This window comes from Zychaea mexicana (genome assembly GCF_025766255.1).
Source record: "Zychaea mexicana strain RSA 1403 chromosome Unknown BDB00scaffold_5, whole genome shotgun sequence".
Classification (NCBI taxonomy): Eukaryota; Fungi; Mucoromycota; class Mucoromycetes; order Mucorales; family Lichtheimiaceae; genus Zychaea; species Zychaea mexicana.
This window is the reverse complement of record NW_026516668.1, coordinates 149,413-175,661: the sequence shown is the minus strand read 5'-3', so window position 1 is coordinate 175,661 and position 26,249 is coordinate 149,413. Positions and strand designations below refer to the sequence as shown.

General features: G+C 42.2%; 9 protein-coding genes across 9 annotated transcripts; 4 read left to right on the top strand and 5 right to left on the bottom strand.

Annotated features, from left to right (window-relative positions):
- Positions 1-64: 64 nt before the first annotated feature.
- BDB00DRAFT_867486 (uncharacterized protein) lies at positions 65-5,223 on the top strand (the record flags this gene model as incomplete). The annotated part of the gene is made up of 24 exons (XM_053126344.1): positions 65-160; positions 283-421; positions 543-628; positions 707-776; positions 842-1,047; positions 1,140-1,308; positions 1,389-1,636; positions 1,726-1,847; positions 1,934-2,094; positions 2,180-2,284; positions 2,373-2,479; positions 2,545-2,849; positions 2,943-3,044; positions 3,116-3,300; positions 3,375-3,458; positions 3,537-3,625; positions 3,704-3,793; positions 3,853-3,952; positions 4,068-4,157; positions 4,238-4,388; positions 4,470-4,578; positions 4,664-4,845; positions 4,929-5,008; positions 5,090-5,223. 24 exons carry the CDS (start codon positions 65-67, stop codon positions 5,221-5,223), a joined length of 3,210 nt encoding a protein of 1,069 aa, XP_052984589.1.
- Positions 5,224-5,388: 165 nt separating this feature from the next.
- Positions 5,389-7,356, bottom strand: BDB00DRAFT_944366 (Snf7-domain-containing protein; the record flags this gene model as incomplete). The annotated part of the gene is made up of 5 exons (XM_053129492.1): positions 5,389-5,635; positions 5,725-5,985; positions 6,077-6,181; positions 6,379-6,543; positions 7,345-7,356. 5 exons carry the CDS (start codon positions 7,354-7,356, stop codon positions 5,504-5,506), a joined length of 675 nt encoding a protein of 224 aa, XP_052984588.1. The 3' UTR covers positions 5,389-5,503.
- A 3,309-nt stretch (positions 7,357-10,665) lies between these two features.
- BDB00DRAFT_726130 (uncharacterized protein) lies at positions 10,666-10,833 on the top strand (the record flags this gene model as incomplete). Its single annotated transcript, XM_053118242.1, has 1 exon — positions 10,666-10,833. A coding segment is annotated over one exon (168 nt), but the record flags the coding sequence as incomplete, so codon positions are not given.
- A 1,406-nt stretch (positions 10,834-12,239) lies between these two features.
- On the bottom strand, positions 12,240-14,382 carry BDB00DRAFT_755146 (uncharacterized protein; the record flags this gene model as incomplete). The annotated part of the gene is made up of 3 exons (XM_053118815.1): positions 12,240-13,132; positions 13,299-13,551; positions 13,867-14,382. The coding sequence occupies 3 exons, from the start codon at positions 14,380-14,382 to the stop codon at positions 12,240-12,242; spliced, it is 1,662 nt and encodes a 553-aa protein (XP_052984586.1).
- Positions 14,383-14,385: 3 nt separating this feature from the next.
- BDB00DRAFT_799820 (thiamine pyrophosphokinase) lies at positions 14,386-16,331 on the bottom strand. The gene is made up of 8 exons (XM_053121728.1): positions 16,076-16,331; positions 15,890-15,968; positions 15,723-15,795; positions 15,544-15,639; positions 15,311-15,454; positions 15,189-15,225; positions 15,004-15,075; positions 14,386-14,875 (listed from the first exon to the last, which is right to left on the bottom strand). The coding sequence occupies exons 1-8, from the start codon at positions 16,212-16,214 to the stop codon at positions 14,706-14,708; spliced, it is 810 nt and encodes a 269-aa protein (XP_052984585.1). The 5' UTR covers positions 16,215-16,331; the 3' UTR covers positions 14,386-14,705.
- A 240-nt stretch (positions 16,332-16,571) lies between these two features.
- Positions 16,572-17,610, top strand: BDB00DRAFT_754938 (Brix domain-containing protein; the record flags this gene model as incomplete). The annotated part of the gene is made up of 3 exons (XM_053118795.1): positions 16,572-16,661; positions 16,769-17,092; positions 17,176-17,610. The coding sequence occupies 3 exons, from the start codon at positions 16,572-16,574 to the stop codon at positions 17,608-17,610; spliced, it is 849 nt and encodes a 282-aa protein (XP_052984584.1).
- Positions 17,611-21,732: 4,122 nt separating this feature from the next.
- On the top strand, positions 21,733-22,720 carry BDB00DRAFT_799810 (chaperonin GroS). Its single transcript, XM_053121727.1, has 4 exons — positions 21,733-21,835; positions 21,985-22,059; positions 22,177-22,359; positions 22,497-22,720. Exons 1-4 carry the CDS (start codon positions 21,833-21,835, stop codon positions 22,545-22,547), a joined length of 312 nt encoding a protein of 103 aa, XP_052984583.1. The 5' UTR covers positions 21,733-21,832; the 3' UTR covers positions 22,548-22,720.
- Positions 22,582-23,683, bottom strand: BDB00DRAFT_799806 (autophagocytosis associated protein). Its single transcript, XM_053121726.1, has 3 exons — positions 23,498-23,683; positions 23,144-23,402; positions 22,582-23,057 (listed from the first exon to the last, which is right to left on the bottom strand). The coding sequence occupies exons 1-3, from the start codon at positions 23,594-23,596 to the stop codon at positions 22,771-22,773; spliced, it is 645 nt and encodes a 214-aa protein (XP_052984582.1). The 5' UTR covers positions 23,597-23,683; the 3' UTR covers positions 22,582-22,770.
- A 519-nt stretch (positions 23,684-24,202) lies between these two features.
- Positions 24,203-25,208, bottom strand: BDB00DRAFT_755133 (uncharacterized protein; the record flags this gene model as incomplete). Its single annotated transcript, XM_053118814.1, has 3 exons — positions 24,203-24,399; positions 24,643-24,956; positions 25,111-25,208. 3 exons carry the CDS (start codon positions 25,206-25,208, stop codon positions 24,203-24,205), a joined length of 609 nt encoding a protein of 202 aa, XP_052984581.1.
- Between the last annotated feature and the right edge of the window lie 1,041 nt (positions 25,209-26,249).

The window sequence follows — 26,249 nt, the reverse complement described above, 5'->3', positions numbered from 1 at the left end:
TCGCTTGCAGACACAGCAGCTTGATATGCGGAGGGATTCTCGGCCCATTGAGCTTCGAAAACTCATGCCTTTTACTGATCGAGCTCGAAGTAGTAGGAAGTATAGAACGTCCGATTCGATACACAGCGATGAAGATCCTCTCATAGACGAAGAATTGGGGGTACTTTACTATTTTTACTATCACTACCCTTATTGCTTCTTTTGTGCTTGAACCGCTACCTCCTTTGCCACAAAAGTTTCTCTCACACAAAACGTCATGGATCACCGCTAAAAACTCTATAGGAATCCGCACCATTAACAGGAGCAGATAGTAGTCCACAACAGCCTCGAAGAAGAAAACGACAAAAGTCAAGGTTCCCTTGGCCTTTTGTGAAATCTGCTCGAAAACAAGATCCACGGACAATTCCACTCCATGCCGATGGTATCTACCGGTTCTTAACTTTTCTTTACCCAGTAACAAGAAGGGAGGGGGAGGAGTGGATAATGATGAGGAAGAACAGGAAGATAATATTTTCTCATATGCTGTTATCCATTTACTACAGATAAGCAAAAGAAATATGCACCCAACATCATCGTCAACCAAAAGTACAACATTATCACATTTTTACCACTCGTCCTATTCGAACAGGTATAGTTAATGATAGCAGTTTTTGCTTGGCGAAAGAAAGGTCTTCTTCTCTCAGCCTGCTGACCCTTTTCTGTATAGTTTGTCGTGTTCTTCAATTTGTATTTCTTGCTTGTAGCATTATCACAATTCATCCCTGCCCTTAAGATTGGTAAGCTTGGTTGCTATAAAGAATTGTATTGCCATGGAAGTCTATTAAACACATGTAACTCTTAGGTTATATTTTTACATACTTTGGCCCGCTATGCTTTGTATTATTGGTCACAATCAGCAAAGAGGCCATGGACGACTTCCAACGGCACAAACGTGACAAGGAAGCAAATTCACAGCTCTATCAGACATTAACACCGGATGGTTTCCGGAGCGTACCAAGCTCAAAGATCCGTGTCGGTGACATGATTGTGATACAAAAGGATCAGCGGGTAAGAATATATATGTAATGGATTTTCTGCCTACTTCATGGTGAACGATATCTTCCAGCGCGAGCTTAGATTTATATTTCCATTTTTCCCAGATTCCAGCCGACATGATTTTGTTACGTACTACCGAAGATAGTGGTTCATGCTTCATTCGCACGGACCAACTGGATGGTGAAACTGACTGGAAATTACGATTGGCAGTACCATCTTTGCAACGTCTTCCCTCTGACAACGTACTAAGTGCTGTTCGCGGTGATATTTACGGTAATAGAAATTTCGTTATTGTCCCGGGATCAACTCTTTTGGACGAGCTATAGTCATTGACTATTGTTTGTTATATATAGCGGATGCTCCTCACAAGGATATTCATAGCTTTGTTGGCACTTTTACACACGTTGATGAGGAGTCGGGTATTGAACAAATGGAACCTCTAGGAGTTGAGAACACATTATGGACAAACACTGTACTCGCGTCCGGCACAGCTATTGGTTTTGTCATTTATACTGGCAAGGATACACGTGCTGTGATGAACACCAACCATCCAAAGACGAAAGTTGGCTTGATAGATCGTGAGATCAACCGTCTTGCCAAGGTAAATACAACATACATATATGTTCCCTGAAGCAATAATCCGAAAGAGTGAGATCGTTATTTATCGTTTCTTTTGAACCTTTTGTCAAGATTCTGTTTATTGTAACTCTCGCTCTGTCGGTTGCCATGGTTGGATTGAATGGATTTCATGGATTGTGGTACATTTACGTATTCCGTTTCCTGATTCTCTTTTCGTCCATCATTCCTATCAGGTATCAAGTGTTCATTTTATGGTTATTAACATAAACAAAGGAGATAATTTGTTGCGGATTATTAACCAAATTTAACACTGATACAGTTTACGTGTTAATTTGGATATGGGTAAAACCGTATATGCTCGACAAATCGAACGAGACTCAGAGATAGAAGGCACGATTGTACGAACTAGCACATTACCTGAAGAATTAGGTCGCATTGGCTATCTTTTGTCGGATAAAACAGGAACTTTGACAAAGAATGGTATGTATCAGGAATTGGTTGGGGAGTTTCTCTTTTGATTTCACTGGTGCTAAATATTGTTTCACTAATGCTAATTATTGTACAGACATGGAGCTGAAAAAGCTACATATGGGTACAATGTCATATAGTTTGGACACAATGGATGAAATCATGTCGCATTTGGCTACTGCATTTGCAGATAACGAGTCTGGTTTGTTTTACTTTAAATGAATACAAATCGTTAGTTGGGGAAAAAGTTAAAATGCTAACCATCCTTTATGCATATTCTCGTTATATAGCACTCATTCAGACTGGGCCAGGGGTTGTAGGCATGTCTGGAAAGGGTCGACGTAACATTGCCTCGCGTGTTAAAGAGATCGTCCAAGCCTTGGCCTTGTGTCACAATGTAAGAAATTTGACAGGTTTCTCACTAAGAAAAGATACTAACTTGGTTATTTGTTTATATCTCAGGTAACACCGGTCATTGGTGTCGATGGTGACATTACATACCAAGCTTCAAGTCCGGACGAAGTTGCCATTGTGAAATGGACAGAGCAAATGGGATTGACTTTGGTGGGCCGTGATGTCAACAAAATTCAGTTACGGGTCGAATCCTCCGGTGATAGTTTCGAATACGACATCTTGCATATTTTCCCGTTCACGAGCGAAACAAAGCGAATGGGTATCATCATCCGGGATACACAGACACAAGAGATTACTTTTTACGAGAAGGGCGCTGATGTCGTGATGAGCGGAATTGTACAATATAATGACTGGTATGTGTATCTACCTGTATACGAGCAAAGACTATGATAGCTTTACAGCAACAGTAAACTAATTAGGGCATCATTAATTGTGCTTTATAAAAGGCTCGACGAAGAATGTGGCAACATGGCAAGAGAAGGTTTACGTACTTTGGTCGTCGCTAAAAAGCGATTGTCCGAAGAGATGTACGAGGATTTTAGAACAAAGTAAGGATGCCCAACAGTAAAAGAAACCGACTTTGTTTGAATGACATATATTCACACTTGATTTATTTTAGGTACCATGAAGCTGAATTATCCATCCACGATCGTAACGCACGTAAACAAGGAGTGATAGAGGATGTCCTTGAAACCGAATTAGAACTACTGGGATTGACAGGTGTCGAAGATAAACTTCAAGATGGAGTTAAAAACACTTTGGAGCAGCTGCGTAATGCTGGATTACGTATTTGGATGTTGACGGGTAAGTTAAAAAAAAGACGTTCTATTTTTTTTTCTGCTTTTTTGCTCACAGAAAAGAACATTTGCATATGTTAGGTGACAAAATTGAAACTGCCACTTGTATTGCTGTATCGTCAAAACTTGTATCTCGAAATCAGAATATACATCAAATTGCTAAACGTAAGTGTTTCTGTTTGTCCCAACCTTGCTTTTGACAATAGGCTCATACTTTACTGGTCTTTATCTTTCATTCTCCAGTAAAAGTACCTGTCGACGTGCTGAATGAACTGGATAATTTGAGATCAAAGGCTGATTGCTGCTTGGTTATTGATGGTGAATCGCTTCAGGTAATCATTACAAAGGAAATACGAGTGGTCCGTTTAACTTTTATGCTCGTCCGCATGCTAAGGCTTTTGTGTTTGTAGCTAAGTTTGGACCATTTCCGGGATGAATTTATTGAAGTGGCTACACTTTTGCCCGCTGTCGTCTGCTGTCGATGCTCCCCAACACAAAAGGTATATATAATAGACCCACCTACTCACAGTCATCACTCGCTAACTTGTTGTTCGCTCAGGCCGAAATCACACGATTAATACGGGAATATACACAGAAGCGCGTGCTTTGTATCGGCGATGGTGGTAACGACGTGAGCATGATTCAAGCTGCCAACGTTGGTATGTAGATCTTTCTTTCTCTCAATGGATACTTCACACCAAAGGACACAGGCCCGTTACCCTAGCGCAAAAACCGTTGGTGGAGACTCAAACGAAAAGAAATTACTTCTCATAGGTGTTGGTATCGTTGGCAAAGAAGGACGTCAAGCATCGTTGGCTGCTGATTTTTCTGTCACACAATTCAGCCATTTAACCAAACTAATGTGTAAGTATTGTCTTAATCTTTCTCGCACCTTGTTTCAAAAGAGATTTAGGCTAAAAAATGTGGCCACTATTTTTCTTTAGTATGGCATGGCCGGAATAGCTATAAGCGATCAGCAAAACTGTCCCAGTTTGTAATTCATCGAGGTTTGATTATTTCAGTCATGCAGGCAGTTTTCTCGGCAATGTTCTACTTTGCACCCATCGCATTATATCAGGGCATGTTGATTGTGGGGTATGTGTAAACTTTCAATATGGATCATTTAGGCTTTTGTCTTTGTCGCTATATCACTAAGATAATCAACTCTATTCACAGATATGCTACTGTTTATACTATGGCTCCCGTCTTTTCTTTGGTACTTGATCAAGATGTTAGCGAAGAAATCGCTTTGTTATACCCAGAACTTTACAAGGACTTGACAAAGGTAAAGGAGACATGGGCATACCGCTAATCCATGTCATCAAACGAAAGGAAGAAATACTAACAGACATTCTCTACTTTATGCTTAGGGTCGATCATTGTCTTTCCGAACGTTCTTTACATGGCTCTTGATCAGTGTATATCAAGGCGGTGCGATCATGATTCTTTCTATCATACTCTTCGAGGATGAGTTTATCCACATTGTTTCCATATCTTTCACAGCGCTGATTTTAAACGAACTTTTGATGGTCGCTCTCGAAATCAATACATGGTGAGGATTAGCATTTACGTGGCAGCAGCGGACTGTTAAAGGATGACTATGGCTCACGCTTCCGTCACTTTCTTTGACAATAGGCATCGTGTCATGGTGATAGCAGAAATCGTCACCGTATTGATATATATCGGATCCATGTGGTTACTTCCAACCTACTTTGGTATGCATTTTGATCTGCTCGACTGTTAGCGGTTATTAGTGGATGTATATAACATGTTCTTACTGTTTCTTTTACTTGTAGACATGTCCTTTATTTTAACAACGCGGTTTGTTTGGAAAGTAGCGGTCATTACGGCTGTGAGCAGTCTTCCCCTCTACGTTGCCAAAATTATCAAACGACGATACGCACCACCAAGTTATACAAAGTTGACATAAATAAAAAACTTTTGTGTATGATACGATAAACTGCTACTGCTACTAAAACTACTACTACGATTTATACACACATGTCCTGTTTATGTAGCGCTTGGAGTTCCGGGAGTGCGAAGAGATGTAGTAGAAAAAATCAATGTGAGGAGAGAGAAAGAGGAGAAACACTAGTTTTTTTTTCGCTGTTTTTTCCCAAGACGAAGTTAAAGAGTATATATAAGAGACTTAGCGTATGATCAACACGGAAAAGAAAAGGGAGAGGAGAGGGGTATCGAATGAGGTTAATCTATTCGCGCCGCAGGTTGTCCAAACGAGCTTGCAATGCAGCATCATCGGCCGATAATCCTTCTGCTTGTGGAACACGCTCACTAGGTGCCGCTTGTGCAGGTTGCTTGATTCCGGTTGGCGCATCAACAAGCTATACATATATTGAGAAGCATTTTTCTTGGTTAACACGAAACATTACATGAAAAATACAACCCCGTTACTTCAATATTCATATATTACCTCATGGTTCAAGCTGATACCAATTTCATCCAAGACCTTGTTCACAATTTCCTCGCTTTCTACTTCATCATCGTCTTCCTCGACAACATCATCGATAGCATCGCCCATCATTTCTTCCTTCATATCCATGATCTCGCTTTCCTTTTCAAATTCCATCATGATCTGCTGAATCTTGGGCAAGTTCATCTGTCGATTCATCGAAGACATGGCCTTTGTAGCCCCACGCATTGCCTCTGCCATCTGTTGGTTTGATCGAAGGGTCTATAATATGCGTTACATGTGAGCATACAAGAGGCATCATGGATATGTGTCTTCAGCGTCCATAACGAGAATTCCGTAATTAGGATATTACCTGAATACGTAAACCGACTGCTTGAAGTTGTGTCTTCATGCTATTAAACTTGACAATATATCGTCTTGTTCGAACAAGATCCTTTGCCATAACTTTGCAGGCGCTCTTTGAGTAAGATCCCACGAAAAATGAACACATGTATTGATCAGTTACATAGCCTTCTTATTGACCATATTACTTTGGACCGGATTCTGTACAGCTACCACCACCACCTTTCGCTCCTCTCGAAAACGAAAGGACCGTGTCATAGTCAAGCTCCACACACACACACACTTAATAGCAACTATAACACACGCATATACCATTTGATTAGCTTTTGCCGATTTCTTAATGTCGGCAATCAGTTTCTTTTCCTGTCTTTCTAGTCGTTCTCGTTCGCGGTCGAGTTCTCTTTGCGCCTTGGTTATCGTGCGCTGATGCTGACGCAGCATCTCTGCAGGCGTCTTTTTCCGTCCAAATAAAAAATCCTATAGAGTAAACGTACACGCACAATTCCAAAAATAAGTAAAAGTATACAGAAAAGCTCTTGTTACAATGTGAGGTAAATTGAAAGCTGAGCAGGTACCATTGTAAATCAGTCAAAGAAAGAAGACTAACTTGCCCGACTTGCCAAGACTCAAGCTTTAAAAAACCAAGCAAAATCCCAAAATTTAGCTGTTTTAATTGGTTGGGAAAAAATTCCACCGACACCGGACCGGTCGACTGCACTCAGCGAGACAAGTTCCTCTTCTGTTCTGTTATAATACTATGCATGAAGGATGATAATCCATTCGTATATGACACTAAAATGAGGCTTGTCATTCTCTGAGATAAATAATGTTGTAAGTTCACTTGTGTACGCCGTTCTTAGAACGCTCAAGTGTTCAAGTAAAGACACTTGACGCCCAGGCAGATCAATCGACTATAACAGCAGCAGTTAATTGAAACGTCTGCAGCAATACAATCCTAAATCTATCCGTGAGTTTGTAACAAATAAGTTTTAAGCACTTGTTATTTGACAAGGAGCACTTACTATTGTTGGCACTGCCTATCATAGAAGAACTGACGGGGGACAACGCTCACACCAGCAGCGGCAGTTGTCGTAGCTATTGATAAGCTCTTGGAACTGCTGCAGTTCCTATAACTTTTTCGGAGGAAGTGCACATCTTTTACGATGATTTAGTAAAGTACGGAAAAACTGCTGCTTACCTCGGTTTGAGCTTCTACTCTCCCAAGTCTATAAAATTGCCAGCGTCGTAATAAGTTCCTTATCATCATCAATCAGCGACATATGTAAACATGTATACGCAGAACGAGATAAATATGCTACTCTATAATAGTATATCGAACGTACAGAAAAACACAAGAATGGATAGGGGGTTTTGAATAATAGTAGTTAACAAATCATATCGTAAGATAAGCAAAATTAAAATTATTGCTGTCGAGATAACTTATTGCCTGTTACTGGGAATATTCATGCAGCTTATATAGCGCATAACTTTGACGAGTTTTCTTGCTGTAGTGTGATTTGTTATTGACCTTCTTCTTTATCTGTTATGTATGAAAATCCCTTCCACGATTATATAGATTAAACGAGTAACAACTATGTGTCCCTTATTTTGGGGATCAAATGCTACACGTTAAAATTTAAGTGTCTTGTTCAATTTTCTTTACCGCTGATTTTATAACAGTGGCAGCTTTAATGAAACGTTTTGTATATCAATCGAAAGGGAAGAGAAAAATAAAGGCCCAGATCATAATCATCATCAGGTTATTCAACTGCTTATGCAGTAATGGCAGCAGCAAGCAGCACTGTTGTTGTGACGTGTTGCTTTTGTTTGGGAAAGACATGTGTCCCAATACTGCTTATTTGTCACCCACTAACTGATCGTCGGGTTTACTAAAAGGTACACTGAACGGTAAGTGGGCTGTATATAGTACTGTAGGAATAAAGACCTTCTTTTCTTCAGTGAAGAAGATATAATAAAGAAGAATACGGGAAAGGGGTGAAAAGAGGCGAATTCGAAAACGATGATTGACTATATTTGGTAATTAAAGATAACAGAAAGAGGGCGTGATAACGACACGCACACAATAAGTACACATACGCGCAGGGGACTGGGGGGAAGAGGAGGAGGAGGAGGTCGGTTGAAAATCTGCATATGCTTTGCGACTTTTATTTATCGTCCGCTGCACATACTACTACTAATATACATATTCTATAACTTAGTCATGCATATGATGCTGCTGCATACCACTACTACTGCACGAATAATATTACCTTACTAGTAATTAGTCGTCGGCCATTATGGTTGCCTATCGTTGGTTAAACGGTAAATTAAGAAGAAGGGGTTTGAATCATGTATCAATGATGTATAGTTTGCTAGTTATAACGAGAATGGTGATCGTAATATACCACATTTGCATTTGTAGTAATAACGCATCGGTACTAGTATGTCTATAACACAGAGAATGTTATATCACCAATATTTTTAAAGAACGAAGCAACAACAGAATTGTCATTGATGATGATGGGGGGACCGCTTGTCAAAAGATATGAAGAAAGAGGGGAAAGGAAAAAAAAATAACAACACTGGCAAGATATGGCGAGTTTTATTGGTGTAAACAACTAGCCGATCCCACTCGTGTGTGTAACTTTGTTTTTTTTTCCTCGGCTAATGTGCTTTTTGATAGGTTATATGCACCCGTTTCCACCGCCCAAGTAGGCAGACGGCAGCAGTTAGTGCGTATCACTACACTTGCTATTATTCATATACATATACATACATATGCGGGTGCTCAGTAGCATATGACGATAATGATGAGCTGTATAAGGCAAAGAGGTAACCCCACGTATACATGTCCCCCAAAACACCTTACAAAAGCCTCTCTTTACTTTACTCTTCTGTCCTGCTGCCCCCCTCTTCTCCATCCCCCTCCCCCAATCCACCGAGAGTGTATAAACTCCTGTTTATCTATGATACGAACACTCCACTTTGTTTCCGCGTGCATACGGTCGTACATAAGAGATAACCATAGCCTTTATATAGAAACCATCCGTCCCATCCGAACTTTCCGCTTGTATTATCAATAAAACGGTGATCTCTTTATCTCTTTAGCTTCCCTCGGCAATGGTCATAGCACCACTTATTAAAACATTCATGTGTTATGTGACAACGCAGTTTTCTTAGGAACGATGATGATGATAATGACGATGACCACACACACACATAGAAGCACAGTTAGGCACGAGAGTAAATAGCAGTTGCATTATTGTTGTTTGATATGTAAGTTATCGGACCGTGTTCATTCCGTCAGTTTTAGTCCTTTCTCTCTCTCTCTCTTTCTCTCTTTTCCATTCTTTGTAAGCCCCTTAAAGCACTGACAAAAGGGCGAAAAACAACAGAGACTTCTCGAATCCGAAAAATTATAATGAATAAATGATTGTTATCTTTATCTCTTTTCCTTTTGCAGGCATTTTATTTTGGAAAGTAATTCAGCTTTATGTCTTATACATGTCATATTACTCTTTATTCCGACAACGATGCCATTCTCTGCTCTCCGTCATCCTCAGTTCTTTTGACGTACGGGATATGATGGAACTGTGTTGTAGTTATTACAAAGAAAGAGAACCTATTAGTATGCACATATTTACGAGATAACGAGGACTGGTGCCCGGATCACCAGGAAGTGGAAGGGGGAAAGATAAAGCATGGTGACCATAACAACAAATAACATAATCATAGCAACAGCACTGTATACGACATCCTTTACAATCTGTTTTTACGGGTAATACTTCCAATTTAGAAAATCATAATATAAAAGATAATGGAACATTATCTTTTTCAAGTTCCCAAAGATCGGCTATTGTAGCCATAATGAGGAAACAACGGACTGTGATCATGATAAAGAACGATGAGGGTACCCTTTTCCTATACCTCTGTTAGACCCTTCCCCCCCCCAAATAACAGTGCCCACCCCCCAATTCTTGCGTGGCACAGCATAATTCTTGGTGGGGGGAAGAGGAACATTTAACTATGAGAGTTGAAAGAGAGGACCAGCTTCAATCATACACTGCCTTTTATAATGTCACAGCACATCCTTCTCCTCTTCCCCTACCCCCCACCCCCCACCCGAACCCCTTTAACTCGACCAACCAACCAACCAACCAACCACCTCCCCCAAGAAAGGAATCCGAAATGCAAAAAGAAAAACTGTTATCGCACAGATCGGTCTCGTCCCGTATTCAACATGCGTATTGATAGACAATCGCTTTTCCACCCATTCACATTATCTGCTTTTATAAATGCTGGGCAGCTATGGAAAGAAACTCACAGGGCTTTACCTTGTTTCCTTTCTCATCATTTTCTTTTTTTCTTCTAATCAGTCAGTACAAAAAGAAACTTTGTAGTTACTACTACTACTGCTTCTACTACTGCTGTACCTTTTTCCCTCTCTCTTTCTTCTTCTCTCTTTCTATTCATAAAAGCAGCAACCGGTGCACGCGCGCGTTCTGTGTGTATTGTATTTGCATTATTATTCAAGATAAAAAAATTATGCCAGCAATTCGGAATAGCAGTAGCAGTAGCAGCAGCAGCAATGAGTCGGCGCCTCGTCCATACAAATGCCCAATGTGCTCAAAGGCATTTTATCGACTGGAGCACCAAACCCGTCATATCCGGACCCACACGGGTGAAAAGCCTCATTTATGCACGTTCCCTGGTTGCGCCAAACGCTTTTCTCGGAGTGACGAACTGACTCGCCATGTTCGAATTCATACGTCGCCCGGTTCAACCAGCAGCAACAGGCGTCGATCCGATCGCCGATCCGCAAACTCCATGATGAACCCTTCTTTTTACATGGCTCCACCTCGTCACCATCATCATGACATGTATTACTATGGCCCTATCACGGTACCACAGTCGCCGTGTTCACCTCCGCCGCCTTCCTATTATGACGACTGTCAAGAATGTCTGGCTGAAGCAGCGTATCAACCTCATTATCATTATCATCAACATTATCCTTCTCCTCATTATCATTATCAGCAGCATTACCAGCAGCAGCAACAGTTTCCAATCATGCATTCACCGACGCAGTATTCCAGCTGCTCGGATTCTGACAGCGAATACTTGTATACGCCCGAAAGCTCGCCCATTCAACGACCTCTACTGCCACAGCCGATGCCACCTCTTTCAGCATCCACTTCAACTTCGTCACTCTCTTCAGAACAGCATCAATTGACGTTGCCACCACTACTGAGCCAACAGCAGAAACATCACGACGTGTCGGCTTTAAAGAAGCCTGCACCAGTTGAGTGCAATGCTGCCTATATGCCTCTTTCTCCTCCCCTATCTTCTGCCGATTTGGATCAAAGCCGTCCTACCACCACCACTAGGCTACCATCAATTCGCTCCTTGCTACTTTAAAACAGCCTTATCTCTATAAGATTATACCAGCAGCCACCTCTCTCTCCTTCCTTTAATAACTATTCTCATCTCTCTCGTTATATTATCATTTTTGTAAAATCCTCGACGTTTCAACTGATACCACCACCAATTCCCCATCCAATTTCGTACAATTATCCCCCATAAGTTCTTGCAAACTACATCTCTACGTATCGCATAACTTACCTTCTGCCCTGTATATATATCATATGTATGCTTATAGTTTCTTTCTATCTCTTTGTAAATTCTTTTCTGTTCATGCTTCTTTCTACTATGACTGTATCTCTCTTTTTCTATTCACAAATCCTCAACTATTTTTGTCTGTTTATTGATTCAAGCGCTTTTTTCATAATCTCTCTTTCTCCTAAACTACACTCTCATTTATGTACTTATTTGCAAACATCTTCGTTTTTTTTTCTGTCAATAAATCATACTAATTATATGGTGTGCGAGCGGCACCGGTAGATACTTTATATGTTTCAGATAATCAAGTGCTTTGATATGAGAGTGCTCTGGCGTGGGATAATGCACAATCCTCAGGAACCAAGACATACATAGAAATAAGAAAAGACATGTCGTAGATGCGACTGATAGCTGAAATCGTTATATTGCGACAATGATGGATGATGAATATAAGGGATGATGGATGAAGGGATGTGATGACATACAAGTAAAAGTAGTAATTAAAACAAAAAAAAAGTACATGTACATGGTAGAAAGTATAACAGAGAACATCATCATCAGCTATTGCCACTAGTAGCACCATTGTTGTCACCATCATTAATGCCATCACTGCTGCCACTGCTGTTGCCATTGTTATCAGCCGCAATAGCTATCCTGCGATTTTCGGTCGCCATGATCATCCCGTCTGGATGAAACCAATACGTCGTTGAGAATTTTTGCCGTAACTCATTGACCAAAAGCGACGCGATCCCAGTGCTATTTCTACCGTTTGGCGCCGCAGGCGTGACATCCCAATGAATCGTCTGATCCCATCGTCCCGAGCTCAACCCAGTGATAAACTCGTCCCACTCGTTATTCGTAAACGTCAGATGCAGCTTGGATCCACTCAATTCCTTGGTCATTAATAGCACGCCCTGGCCCACCACTTTGGTCAACTGCATCATGCGTTCGCCAACAACAATGTTGCGTCGGAAAGCCGCCCAATTGGTCTCGGTCAGCAATGGCTCAATCCAACTGCGATACGCTTTCATGTTGGCATTTCGGTCACGGTCACGGTCCCGATCCGACGCATACGATGCCAAAAAGTCGCTGTTGTTGTTAAACAACTCGCTGCCCCATTGAGGCATCTTGACAACCTCGCTCGGGAACAGGACTGCAAATGTGGTTTGGAATTGTTCGAATGCCAGATACAGTCGGAAATAGTCGGTGTTGTAGTAGATACCGTTCTGGTTCATGCCGTTGTCGAGATGTGGTTTCATGTTGGAGTGGTTTGTCAAAATGCGTAAAGACGGCTCCAGAAGCTCGGCTGCTCGTTCCGGCGAGGCAATTGCTTCTGGCGTCAGTGGTGCTATCGTTTCGATCGCAAGCGAGTAGTCTTCTGGTAATCGCTCTGCTTTTTGTTCAAGGTCGGTAATGGTGATACTGCGCATACGTCCGATAATGTCATCGCCTAAATGGGTTTAAGGTATGTGTTCAATTTTTTCTCTCAGATTAGCCATGCATCCATAAAAGGCGGTTGTGTACTCTCACTCACGGTTCCTGTATACAATCTCCTCTTGAATATACTTTCCGTTTCCCACCCCCACCCATTTTCTCCATTAACAACGACCACTTACGTCTCTGCTCAAATTCGCCATGACGATGGGGTATCTTTGGTTTCTTTGTCACGACGGGTGAAGGGGTCATCATATCGGAAGGCTGATCGCTCGTTTGCCGCTTGCGTTTGCGCATTAAGGAAGCATGTGTCAAGATACCATGTTCGGCATATCGCTGCAGTAACACAGGCTCCCGAGTAATGCGATTGTCCTGATAATAGAAGCCACGTTGTCTTGGTTCCATGATGAATTCTTTGCCATGGTCACCGGCCACCTCGGTGATGTCCAGGGCATTGCCAAGGGGAGTGAATTTATTTGGATCGAATCGCTGGGCATGATGTGATTGTGGTAGATGCTGTTGATGAGGATGGATAGGATGAGAATGATGCGTGTGATGTGGCGGTGGCGGTGGTGGCGAAGGTGCTCCTTGGGCTGCTGCATCGGATGGGTACAACGGTCGAAAATTGGTATACGGTCGTACTGTGAATGCGTCTGTCGAGGTATCGTCCGAGGAAGAGAGGGGTGATCGTGCGGCCACTGTTGCTGCCGTTGTTGTTGTTGGTGGTGGTGGTGTTGATCTTCTATTAACTGCTGCTTCTGCTGCTGCCGCCACCGCTGCAGCCGCTGCGGCTTCTTCAGCCTGTTGTCGTTGATGTGTGATATAAGGAACAGATAAGAGTTTGGTAATCGGCGATGCTGATGAGGATGTCGACGACGCCGAAGAGGAAGACAAGGATGCCGTATCCGGCCAGTTCCCCCTGTCCTTGTTACTCCCAGAGTTACGGATACAGCAGCTACTGGTGCTGGGTAATCGCACAGCATGTGCACCACCGAAGCCCCGGTCATCAAAGATAATCTTGTTTTCATGCACAGGCTTGTGGAATTTGACATGATCACCCAGTGCATACGACATACAAAAGAACAAACGAGCCAATCGCTCGGGATCACGCTTCTTACGAAGCACTTGTTTAATGATGCGGAACAAGTCAAGGAGATTCTCGTCGCATAGGATATCTTCGGCCTGAGGCTCGTATAGGTGGCCGACAGCAGCGTTCAAAAGGCAATAATCACCAAGAGAAGGCTGATTTGCTTGGCGCTGGTTCATTCGTTTGTATATTAATGTAGACAAGAAAAAGGAAGATAATTATGAAAGAGCTGAGCGAGAGAAAGGAAGTGGTTGTGTGTGTGTGTGTGTGTGTGTGTGTGTGGGGTAGTGCGTGTGCGATAGAGTGTGTGAACAACAGGGAAAGTGTGTATATCAGAAAAAAACAACAGAGTCTCCGAAACTACCTGTGTTCGTCGGAGAAGGTTCAGCACATGTGGGAAAAAAAAAGGATGCTGATTTCAAGGTATCTTCTTTCTCTACTGTATCTATTACTTCTTTTGTCCAAGACATCCCACCAAGATTATTGCTCTCTAATTCTAAGCTTATTCGTCGTCATCCTCGACATAACTCTCGTCGAAATCATCCTGCTTTCCCTCGCTGTGCTTGATTTCGATCGTCCAGACGATAGGCGAATCGGTCTCCACCTCTATCAAATCTTTAGCAATAGAGTTCGACGTGCTGACCATGCCTCCAAAGTGACACTTTCGGTGATCTAATTCCGCACAAAGGCGGTACAAATTACACACCAGTTAGGATTAGACACAGATTGTGTAGCCAACGTATATTAAGGTCATCTCTCTACTAGTCCACAACAGGTACAACAACAATCCCATAACTTGCCCAAGTTCCATTCTAAGCCTCGCGTTGTCAAAGTAGCCGGAGCGCCGATGGGGATCAACCCGCACGTAGGACCTATTAGCGAAGCATTTACATGTAATAAGTTTAGTCTCACGCTTGCTTTCTTTTGCCGATCTGCCGCTCGGGTTCTTGCTCCTCTATCTCTTTTACCCCACACACAAACTAACCTTCATATTCCGGCTGACAGTGAATATGGTGGGTGCCCTGTGCGCCCGTACATTCGTGTAGGTGGAGAGAGGAATATAAGTGTACAGCCATAACACAAATAACGTTCCGATGCACTTTTTACCTTATCCATGAGCACGGTCAAGCTTTCATCGCTTACAAGAATCGTCCTCCGTTCAACTTCATGCATCATCGAGTATAACACATTAATACTTTGCATAGTCTGATCGAACCGACCACCAAGTGCTGGAAGTGCAACAATATCAAACTAGTATGTATAGAAACGCGTTCGATTAAACTCTAACTCTATCTACCAGCGCCCATACCCAACATTCCTTAGTCTGCAGATACACATACCACTTTTCCAAGCTCTTCTTCCTTTTCCTTTAACAAAGCAATGACCTTGTCAAAGTCTGTCGAATCTTGATCCGCTACTCTTGTAATCTTGACATTCTATAGATAGATAATTAATACGTCACCTCTATATCAACAGACTAACTCATACAGTGTGACAAATCAACCTTTTCCTACTTTACCATGCTTTCATAATATTCTTTAACATCTACCCGCAGCGAGTCAAGATCGCCTCTAATTTCATCTGGTAGATACCTAAGTAGAGAAAAAACCACGAGTAGTATGTTAAAAAGTGTATTTATTGTCGTAGAGCAAACAAATAAACAAAAAGGATAATTGTAACACCAACAATCGAAGTTTGTGGCTGTCATGTTTAAAGGTGTCATAAAGTCGATTCGATCCACCGTCAGCACAGAAACGAAAAGTGGCTGTCATTACATGATTAATACGTCCATGCTGTTTTTTTTTTACTGGATATCAGGGGTGCGCGTGCATAACAAAAGTATGTTCGAGCAAAATAAATCGTTATATATACCATTAGCCCAAAGACGATTAAAAGTTTCCAGATGTTTAATGGGCTGGTTCAAAATGATGAGTGCAAATTGTTTGACTTTGGAATCTCTGGCAAGAATGTTGGATGGACACCAGTGCGTAATTATCTTTAAACCGTTCATGGTGACCAAGGAAATATATGCAAACCTGTGAGGGTGAAAAGAACGCCCACAGAACAAAGAACGGAGAATAATAAAGCCGACAACCAGCTACTATATGTAGTCAGCCACCAGCACTTTCTCTGCTGGCATGAAAAAATAATTTTTTTGAAAGCCCTAACTATTATATACTTTTTTACTTTCATACACAAAAGTAAAGCATAATGGGACGCAAGGTATTGGTTCTTACTTGTTAAAAGCTAATTGTTGCGCCTGAATCCGAAAGATCTTATTGAACTATATGTGCATTCTTAGAGAAAATCTAGAACTCACCTTAAGCCAACCGACGAGGATATGAACAAGATCCCGAGAAGTTTTGTTATGCGATCGGGAGCCGTTGGTCGATCACTTACTGCACTCGTTCGCGATGTGCGTCGTATCATGGAACCATATACCGCAACTCATTTAAAGGTGAGGAAAGAGAGCTATTTTAGATCGACAATAAACGAAACGGATCGTTCGTGGATCAGTTGGAAAATAAGGATCACATTTCTTCTAACCTTTTTTTTTCCTTACAGGAACGACGAACGAATCGTTTAAAAGATTTTGTTGCGGTGGCAGGTCAACTTAGCATTACCCACTTTTTGATCTTTAGTCGTACCGAAGCCAATGTCAACTTGCGCATTGCTCGTGTGCCCCGAGGTCCTACATTAACGTTCCGAGTCGCCGAATACGCTCTTGCCAAAGATTGTTTGGCACTTCAAAAGGCGCCCAAAACTTCTTCGGCAAAGCACGAATCCAGCCCGTTGTTGGTCCTCAATAACTTTAAGCAGGATGGCAAACAGTTCAAGGTCATGACTGCTATGTTACAAAACATGTTCCCGTCAATCGATGTTCAAACTGTACGTACCACTGCTATTGTGTTACCATGGTGATTGTTATCAAAAAGGAGAATGTCCATGTAAACTCAATTATAATTTGAAAGGTTCAATTATCACAAACTCGGCGTGTACTTTTATTTAACTACAACGAAGATACGGGCATGATTGATGTACGACATTACGCTATTGGCGTCAAGGCAACGGGCGTATCCAAATCCATCAAGCGGATCATCAACACCGAAGTACCCGATCTCAGCAACTTTGATGATATCTCTGACTACGTTTTGAAAGAAGCCATTGTTTCTGAAAGCGATGTTGAGGATGGACCCGATTCTGTAGTGACGCTTGCACAGAATTACCCAGGCCGCAACAACCGGAAAAATGATCAACGTGCTGTGCGTTTGCAGGAATTAGGTCCACGTCTGACGCTTGACCTCATCAAGGTTGAAAACGGTCTTTGCGGTGGCGAAGTTCTCTATCACAAATATGGTGAATACTTTAAAACTTTTAAAAACACATCTATGTGTCATCATGACTAACGATTATACAACATAATAGTTCGCAAATCAAAGGAAGAAATCCGGGAAAGTGAACGTAAACGACAACGGACATTACAAGAAAAAGCCCAACGTAAAAAGCTGCAGGACGAAAATGTTGAACGGAAACAAAGAGAGAAAGAAGAACATCGGTTGCGAACTGGTGGAAAGAGAAAGCAGGATGACAAAGATGAGGATGACGAAGAAGAAGCTGATGGAGATGACGATGACGATGTTATGGGCGATCAGACCGAACTTTCATTGGGTGAAGATGATGATGAACATAGCGGTAGTGAAGAAGAAGAGAGTGACAATGAATAAAAGCTTGATATCTATACATTCAATTACCCGATAATTGGAAAAAGACAATCATTGCAACTATTATAAACTTTACATTATGACAAAAAGGAAGAAAGAGAGGGTAGGAATGAGAGGGGTTGGGGAAGTTTCGTAAGAAAACGAGATAGTAATATAGGTGCTGGATACCAATTGCTATTACTGCTACATCTTTTCAAAAAGAACCTATTATGTCTGCAAAGATGAGGCAAGTGTTAGTAACAAGTGAGCGTCGGTACTGTAGGATTTTTTCGAAGCCAATAGATTTCTAAGCGAGCGTATATCGTGTTAGTAGTACTGCCGTTATGTAACGAGCACTATCAGTAAACAGCGAATTCGAAAGTACGAAAACAAAAAGTTATTGCTAAAATCCTTACAAACTACAGCAATCCATTGCTAGTTTCAATGTTTATCGATACCTTAAATGAGGGATTTATTTAACCCTTATTTAAAAGCATTCTGATACTTCAACACGCATCACTTCACCTGTTTCCGAGAACATCTTTGGTTGTATAGCAAGCGGATCTACGGCACTCACTGCATCTATATCAAGCATACTTCACCTAGTATGACGAACCACGAGCGGTGGTGCATCTTCCTGACCCGACAAACAATAGCACGGACTACAATTCGTTAAAAATAGCTGTAGCATATATCAAAACCGAGCAAGCAAAAGCTGCAGCTACAACGTAGACCTTCCGAACAAGAAATTATAATCGCTGGGATTCCGTTTAACGAAATAAATGTATCTGACCAAGAACCACGACCAACAGTAACTATACTTGAGTGGCATCCTCCTTAGCACAATTCGACCTATCAAAAATCATAATGGCCCCGACTTAGGCGGGATGCTGAATTCGATCTAGACATTGCCCGACTGAAGATCGATTGCGTGAACAACCAAACAACACGAAACCACTCAATTTGAAGAAAGCGATGGATGATTGACAGTCTTATGATGTTATGAGCCAAGAAAAACAACAACTTATAGCTCAAAGACACAAATCATGGCTTTTAAAAATTTTCGAGCCGTTGCAGGATTGCTATCGGCTTCCATAGCAGCTATCATAGGTTCTGAATAGCTCGTTTGAATGGAAGGGGAAAAGCAGAGAGGAGGGAAGTACAAGCAGGATGACAACAGTCGTCATCGTTTTCAGAGAGACGGGTCACCCTGTACCAACATTATTTCACTATACGATTGTATCTAAACTATGCTCCAAATATGTCACCGCTTATATTCATCAAAACGCCCTATCATAGCCTCCTGTCAAAAAAACTACCAGAGGAGATGGCACTGCGTTAGCCTTTAAAAGAAATCGGTACGCTTATCCAAGACGAGAGTCGGCGATGAACTATTAAAAAACGTGTTGTATATTTACCTTCGCAACCTCACTGTAACAGTGAAGGGCTTACAATAAGCGAACAATGATGTTAACTAGCACTTACTTGTATCCCTCGCATCTGCATGTTATAGGTTTTATCTTTTGAGTACATAGGCTCAAACACAGTCTTTGCAGGGACAAGGTACAGTAATGATCGTCACCTACCCAAATACGCACAATTCTGCCTAGAAGTGAACCTAGAGCCAACATGGATGACAACAATAGCAGGCAACCCAATTTATAAGCGATAATCACATCTTCATTAAATATATGCTCGTCATAATCCAGACTGCTGGGTTCGATCCATACTAGCAGTTTCTTCTAGTTGATTGTTGCATGTTTTGCATGTTTATCACAACAGTGCCCTCTGAAACTAAAGCCCCTGACTAGTACCTCCGCCTGTGTGTGGCCTGCGTGCAAACGTCTTCAATCCCCTTCTTGCACGATTAACGGTAGTCATCCCATCTATTATCCCATAATATTTTCATATATCAAATGTTGTCACCTACCGATGCTAGTATATAAGAGCCGTCTGCCATAATTTCGTTATAAATATATATATATATATGCTCCCTGCTAGTCTGCTCTCAGTCAGCTAGATCAAAACGATTGTTTGATAATGTGCTCCGATTGTTATCCCTATTCCACTTCGAATGGTATGCATCAACATTTGCATTATCCATATTTTGAAGACACGACCAACAAAAATAAACAAGTTTGATAAAATTTAATAAAGACAGTGAAAAAGAGAATGTGTATATCGTTGGAGCTGAAAAGTCGGCGATGTATGTTCATTCGGCTTGAGGATAAATTATGTATGATAATGATTGATCGGATCGTATCAGAGCTTGATGTAGAAGAAGCTCTATTAATGTATGTCATCGGGTCACTTTTTTGTTTTGAGAAACCGGTGTTAGTTGGTGTGCTTCCAAACTACATATTGTAGTTTGCGCTACTATGCCCAGTAACGATCATTTGCGATGATGGACCAGGTTGCGGCTTGTGCCTATCCTGTTGAACTTTCAAAAACTACCACAAATAACAAGAAGCACCAACATTGTCGATAGCTTTGTTTAAGCCATCCGTTATCTATAATACCTTCACGCAAACCTTGAGAACTTCCAGCAGCTTATCATAATTAACAGCAGTTCTGTTCACCTTTGCTTTAACGATATTGAGAACGAGCTTTCTAGAGCTTCGCAAAATGTTAAGTTTGAACTACATGAATTTTTATGAAAACTGCAAAAAACTGTCGTGCAAAAAGCGGAAGTTAACGCTCTTGTGGATTCTGTACGCTTTGCGCAACGACCATGCTCAATAAATCTAGTTGTTGTAATAATTTGTATTGCTATTATTACCCGTGGCAACAAGAAGCGCGTTTAACGCGGAAATGCGCAGTTCGGGTTTTTGGCGCTTGCGTATCCTTATTGTTATTTACTGACCGTGGGGGTGTTCAAATATTACTGCCACATTCGGTTGTTCGTTCTTTAGCTCTTACGAGATGCGCTAGCATACATCTTGCACAATACATTGTGTCAGAAATAGAGCTTTCTCATAGTATGAGTCTTCCTTTTTATCCAATGTGGTACGGCGGATCTTGTAGAAATGTTCCTTGTCATATCCTTTTGCGATTTCGAGTCCTTTGTAACATTGCCGACGGATTTTTTTTCTAGTCACCAAGTGCAAGATATAGCACAGATTGCAAATGTAGCGGATGAGGCCAAGATGTTAATCAGTACAGTTATTGCGGATGTTACTCGCTCATACTCGTAAAAATAAAAAGATAGCAAAAGCTGGTTAGTGTTCTATCCCAACTCGTTATTGATGCTTACCGCTGGGTGACGCATGTGGATGCTGGACCGCTCAAGTAATGGAGCTATAAATTACCGCTTGTTGTCACTTTATGACGAATGTACAACTCTTCATATCGTTTGACTTTGGCTTCCCTTTAAATTTATTCAAGGAATTTACAGCTTCTCTCCAAAATCCATTTATTACAGATGCCCGAGAAGGTCTCGAAAAAAATCAAAACATGACAGAAGGCAAGCTTATTATGTTTGAAGTGGCTCTTCCTTTTCTTTTCTGCATCCGTACTTCTTTTCCTCTGCTCAAGAACTCATGTATTCTCAAACGAATGATGCAGCTGCTCACAATAGCCTATCGCGATAATGGATTCAAGTGTGCGATGCTACTGTGTGAAGAACTCCACATAGTAGTATGTACGAAAGTACTGTATACAAACCAACATCCCCCCTTGATTGCGGATTTTGACAGCTCGCTCGTTTCCGGTTGGTCCGTTCGTTCATTCGCTCCGCCGAGTGCGGGGTACTGTGTTGCCGAAAGAGAGAAGTAATGAGAAGAAAAGTTCGCAGTCACCGCTGGGTTTGTTTTGGTGCTGGAAGGTGCTCGAAACCAAGACAAAAACACGAAAAACTCAACGGACCCGCCGACTTTTTGTTTAGTTTTAACACCTCTTTTTTCTTTCTCCCACACACTATCTGTACACCATGGTAAGCATTGCATTGCCCTCGTCCTTTTCTCCTCCTCTTTTGTCTAACCCATGTCATTGAAACTTTTACATTTACTTTTGTGTAAAAGACATGATTACGTGACAGTTCGAATGACTAACCTATTGCTGTATCAAAACAACACTCTATAGTCTGCTGTCTCCAAGCTTAAGAACGTTGTCCCTCTTCTTGACCGCGTCTTGATCCAACGTGTCAAGGCTCAGGAGGTAAATAAACAAGTGCATACGACAAAAAAAAAAGAAAATATATGGCATAATGGATGTGGATATATGGAGAGAATTGCTCACTAACAACCCCTTCCCTCCAATTTATGCAACGAGTAGAAAACCGCCTCTGGTATCTTCATTCCCGAGAAGGCACAGGAAGTCTCCAACACTGGTGTCGTCGTTGCTGTTGGCAAGGGAGCTCTTGACCGTGATGGCAAGCACATTCCTACCCAGGTTGCCACTGGTGACAAGGTCATTCTGCCTTCGTTCGGTGGAAGCAGTGTGAAGGTTGAAGGCGAGGTAAAGTATCTTTTCCGTTCAAATGTGCCGTCAGCAATACGGTATAGGGATGGATGTTAGCTGGGGGTGGAAAGGTATGGTCTGTTTGCATTGCGATTACTAAGACAATTGCCACGCTTGTATGGTTATTATTTTAGGAGTACTTCTTGTACCGCGACTCTGAGATCTTGGCCAAGGTCCAAAACTAAAGAAAAATACTCTTTAAATCATGTAAAAAAAGCCAAACTTTATATAGAAAAAATAAGTTGGGATGATGGAGGGGAGAGGTCTTCTCCCCTTTGTTTGTATTGTTGTTGTTGTTGTTGTTTTGCTGTGTAGATATCAAAAAAAGCCTTTATTATATTTGACAGGACAAGCAATTGCGTTCGCTTATTGAGGAGGTTTTTATGTGGGATATGTAAAAGAGTGGCATTATTGCTGCAAGAAAAGCTGATGGGAAAGCGTGCATCCAGCAGCTGGGCCGATGAATGACAACCATGTCTTGATGTAAGTGTTGATGTCGATATCGTGGGAAATCGAGCGCATCATCGACTGAGTTTCGCACGGGTGGATGTAATAAAAGGGCAGGCCGAGGGCTGGGTGTTCTTCTTGTGAGATGGATCCCTGTGCGCTGAGTCTGTTGCCATGTTGCAAGCTACTCTGCATCCCCTTAGAAACCACCCATCGATACACTTCATCGAGTGAAAGCGCCGTGCCATCTTTAAACAGAGAAATAGTCAGTGTTGCCCATTGTCATGACTGTTAGTCCTGTGTGTGCATAGTAGCTCAAAGCTTTCGATCTTACCAGCATCGTATCCATTGAAATACAAAACAGGCACTTGGTAACCGGGAGAATAGACGATATGATGCTCCACTGTCACATGCATCTTTGCTTCCACTCCTGATAGTGAGTCTGTCACCATCACCTCCCTCTCTGCAGTAGCGGGATCCGATACCTGCTGCAGGGCCTCTGTTTGTTCTTCTAGCGACGTTTCTGGCATAATCTCGGACGCCATTGCTGAGCCTTCAATCGGCAGGAACGTAGTTCGCTTCAAGTATTTGTTCTACACTTTTATCAATGTCGGGGGGAATGAACAAGATTACAAAGATCCATAAAGTTAAACATGCACGATTGGTGTTTTTCTGGTAAAAGTCTTACTCTAATATGATCAACAAAAGTCCAGTTTGGTTCTGCTTCACATGAAAGCGTGTTGTTATAAAACGCGTTGATAGCTTTGTGAAACTCGGTTCGATTCATTGGGCTGTTGTTATTTTTAAAAAAGAGAGACAAAGAGAGGGGTAATGCCTTTCAACCATCACAATTTACCTTTTTTCAAAGAATAGCTTTTTACTTTATTTCTTTTTTTATTATTTCCTACACGGACAGAAAAAAGAAGTTCATCATTACATAAAGAGAGAGAGTGTGTGATTGTGTGCAGATAACGAAAGCGAGGAAAGATGAGATTCAAGATTTCCTCAGAAACATATAACGAACTATTTACAAGGTTGTGGTGTTCTTGCGCTAAGAGAGCAAGTTGGAAGAACGTGTGAAGGGGGAGTGTTGATAAGGAGAAAGACCTTAAAAGGGGATGGTGGTATCAGTATGATGGGAGAGAGGAGGTGAACGGTCAAGATAAAAGGGGTGTTCTTTCTTTTAAAGATGAACCTGTAACGTGGTGGTGGTGGTGGTCGGGGGGTTGTCGTATATACTTGAGTTGTTTTTTTTAGGATAGGAGAGAGTATATGCCAGGGTTTTTGGATGGAGGATGAAGATGAAAATGATGATGATGGAACGGGGTAGTAGCGGTAATAGAAGAAGTAGGTAAAGAAGGGTATTAAATAAAGAATATAGAAAGGGACTCATTTAGTACGAATCATCAATGAGAAAATCCTCGAGAATCGACTGGGTCGCATCTTGAACACGCTCGTCGAACTGGACACGCAGGATCTCTTCAACTTCGGATAGCCAGGAGCGTAACCAGTGTGTGAGTGCCCTGGATTCAGGACGCTGCTGTTCTTCCTCCGACTCGCGCCGTAATGTCTCCAACCAAGCAAGCGCCTCTCCCTCATCCTCGATTTCGTCCTCGTAGTCGTAGTCGTATGCGTTGTTATGATTATGATTATGATTATTGTTGTTGCTGTTGCTGTTGCTGTTGCTGTTGCTATTAATATTAATATTATTATTATTATTGTTGGTATTACGCGATGATGCTGATGGTTTCTTTGCTAGTAAAACCAGTTGCTGGTGCTGATTACTCCAAGACAATGTTGCTGATGCTGTTGGTGGGTTATGACTGCTGTCACGAAGGTGTGTAGCGTCTTCTAACAGCAGGACTCGTGTAGGCATCGACTGGCTAATGATGATATCTGCTGCTTCTTCGACGTTCAGTATAAGACCCAGTTGTAGCACAATGTGCCGATTCAACGAAAGGATGTCCTCTGTCAACCGTGCACCTATAACGGCGATATCTTGCTGCTGCTGTTGCTGCTGTTGCTGTGTATACGGTAACACGCTTGGTAAGTTCGATTCAACCAGTGGCCGAATGGAGGCAAGTAAGTTAGCTCGCATGAGATTGAGATGGTCTCGAAGATCGTGCACAAATGAACGAAGTGACGTTCTGCAACGGCCTATTTTTGTTAATAAAGCCGGTGTGTTAGTGGAGGGGCTTGTTTGTTTGTCAAACGCTCATAAATGCAAATGCAAATGCAAGCCATGCATATGCGCTGTAGCGTTACGTACCACGACGAACGGTGCCGTAGTGGTGGATGGACATATACGACCGTGGTGCAGATAGCGTGATTTCTTCCGTCAAGGTGGCCATCACTTGGTCAACAATATTTTCATAGTACTCGCTGAGGGCGTTGGTCATGGCGAACGCATCAATCGATGTGGTAGCACTGATAGCAGATGGTTCCCGCTGCTGCTGCTGCTGCTGCTGCTGCTGCTGTATGTAGTGATCATGGATAACACGTACGATATGCTGGTTGCCGGAATGGGCTGGCGGTGGCAGCTGTTCGTTTTCTAAAATGGACGAAGAGGTTGTGGTGGTTGCAGCATAAGAAGTGTTGGTGTTGATTAGAAGCCAAGCTGCCGTCAGCGAGAACAGCGTACGGCTATGGATGAGCATAAGGAGAGTATAGCGTATGTGTGAGAAAGAAGAGAAGGACGGATGGAAAAGAAGAAGAAGAAGAAGAGAGGAAAAAGAAAATCGTGTGAAGAACCAGGAAGGAACAAGGGATCGCAAAAGAGAGGGAAAAAAAAAAAAGACTGACGACGAAATGCAATGCACACTCCGCGCGCGTACAGAGGAACTGGCAAGGGGTGTCTCTTGGGGGGGGGAGGGTTGTGTGGAGAGAGAGAGAGAGAGAAAGAAGAAAGAAGAAAAGGGGGAGTGACACAAGGTACGTTTCTTCATTTTCCTCTCATACAATCCCGGTTGCTCAGTAACACTGCTTCTTCTTGGTACTGCTGCCTTTTCGTCTTATTTGGTCCATTCTACCGGCCGTGTGAGACGAGGCCTCACAATGCCGGTTTCGGCCATCCAACGGATTTCTGTTCCGAGCATCCCAGCCTTCCAAATGGAATATGAGCATGTCGCCGTGGCCAATCAGACGCTAGCCCATCTTGATGATCGCCTCTTGCATTATGCCTCTTTTGGGCCTAATTCTCTTTTTTCGCGCAAATTGCCCATCTATGATACACATACGCTGCGTCTGTGTGTCCTCTTGTCCTTGTGTTTCTCCAGGACCATCTCATCCCATTTTATGAGCTGTGTGGTCATGACTACCATGTTAGCCCTGTATGACTGCTGCTTGGTACAAATACTTCTGGGAGTCTCCTCTTCCCCCGGCACTCGCTACACGACAGCGACGACGACGACGAACATGCCCAAGCAACTGCGCTTTTAACG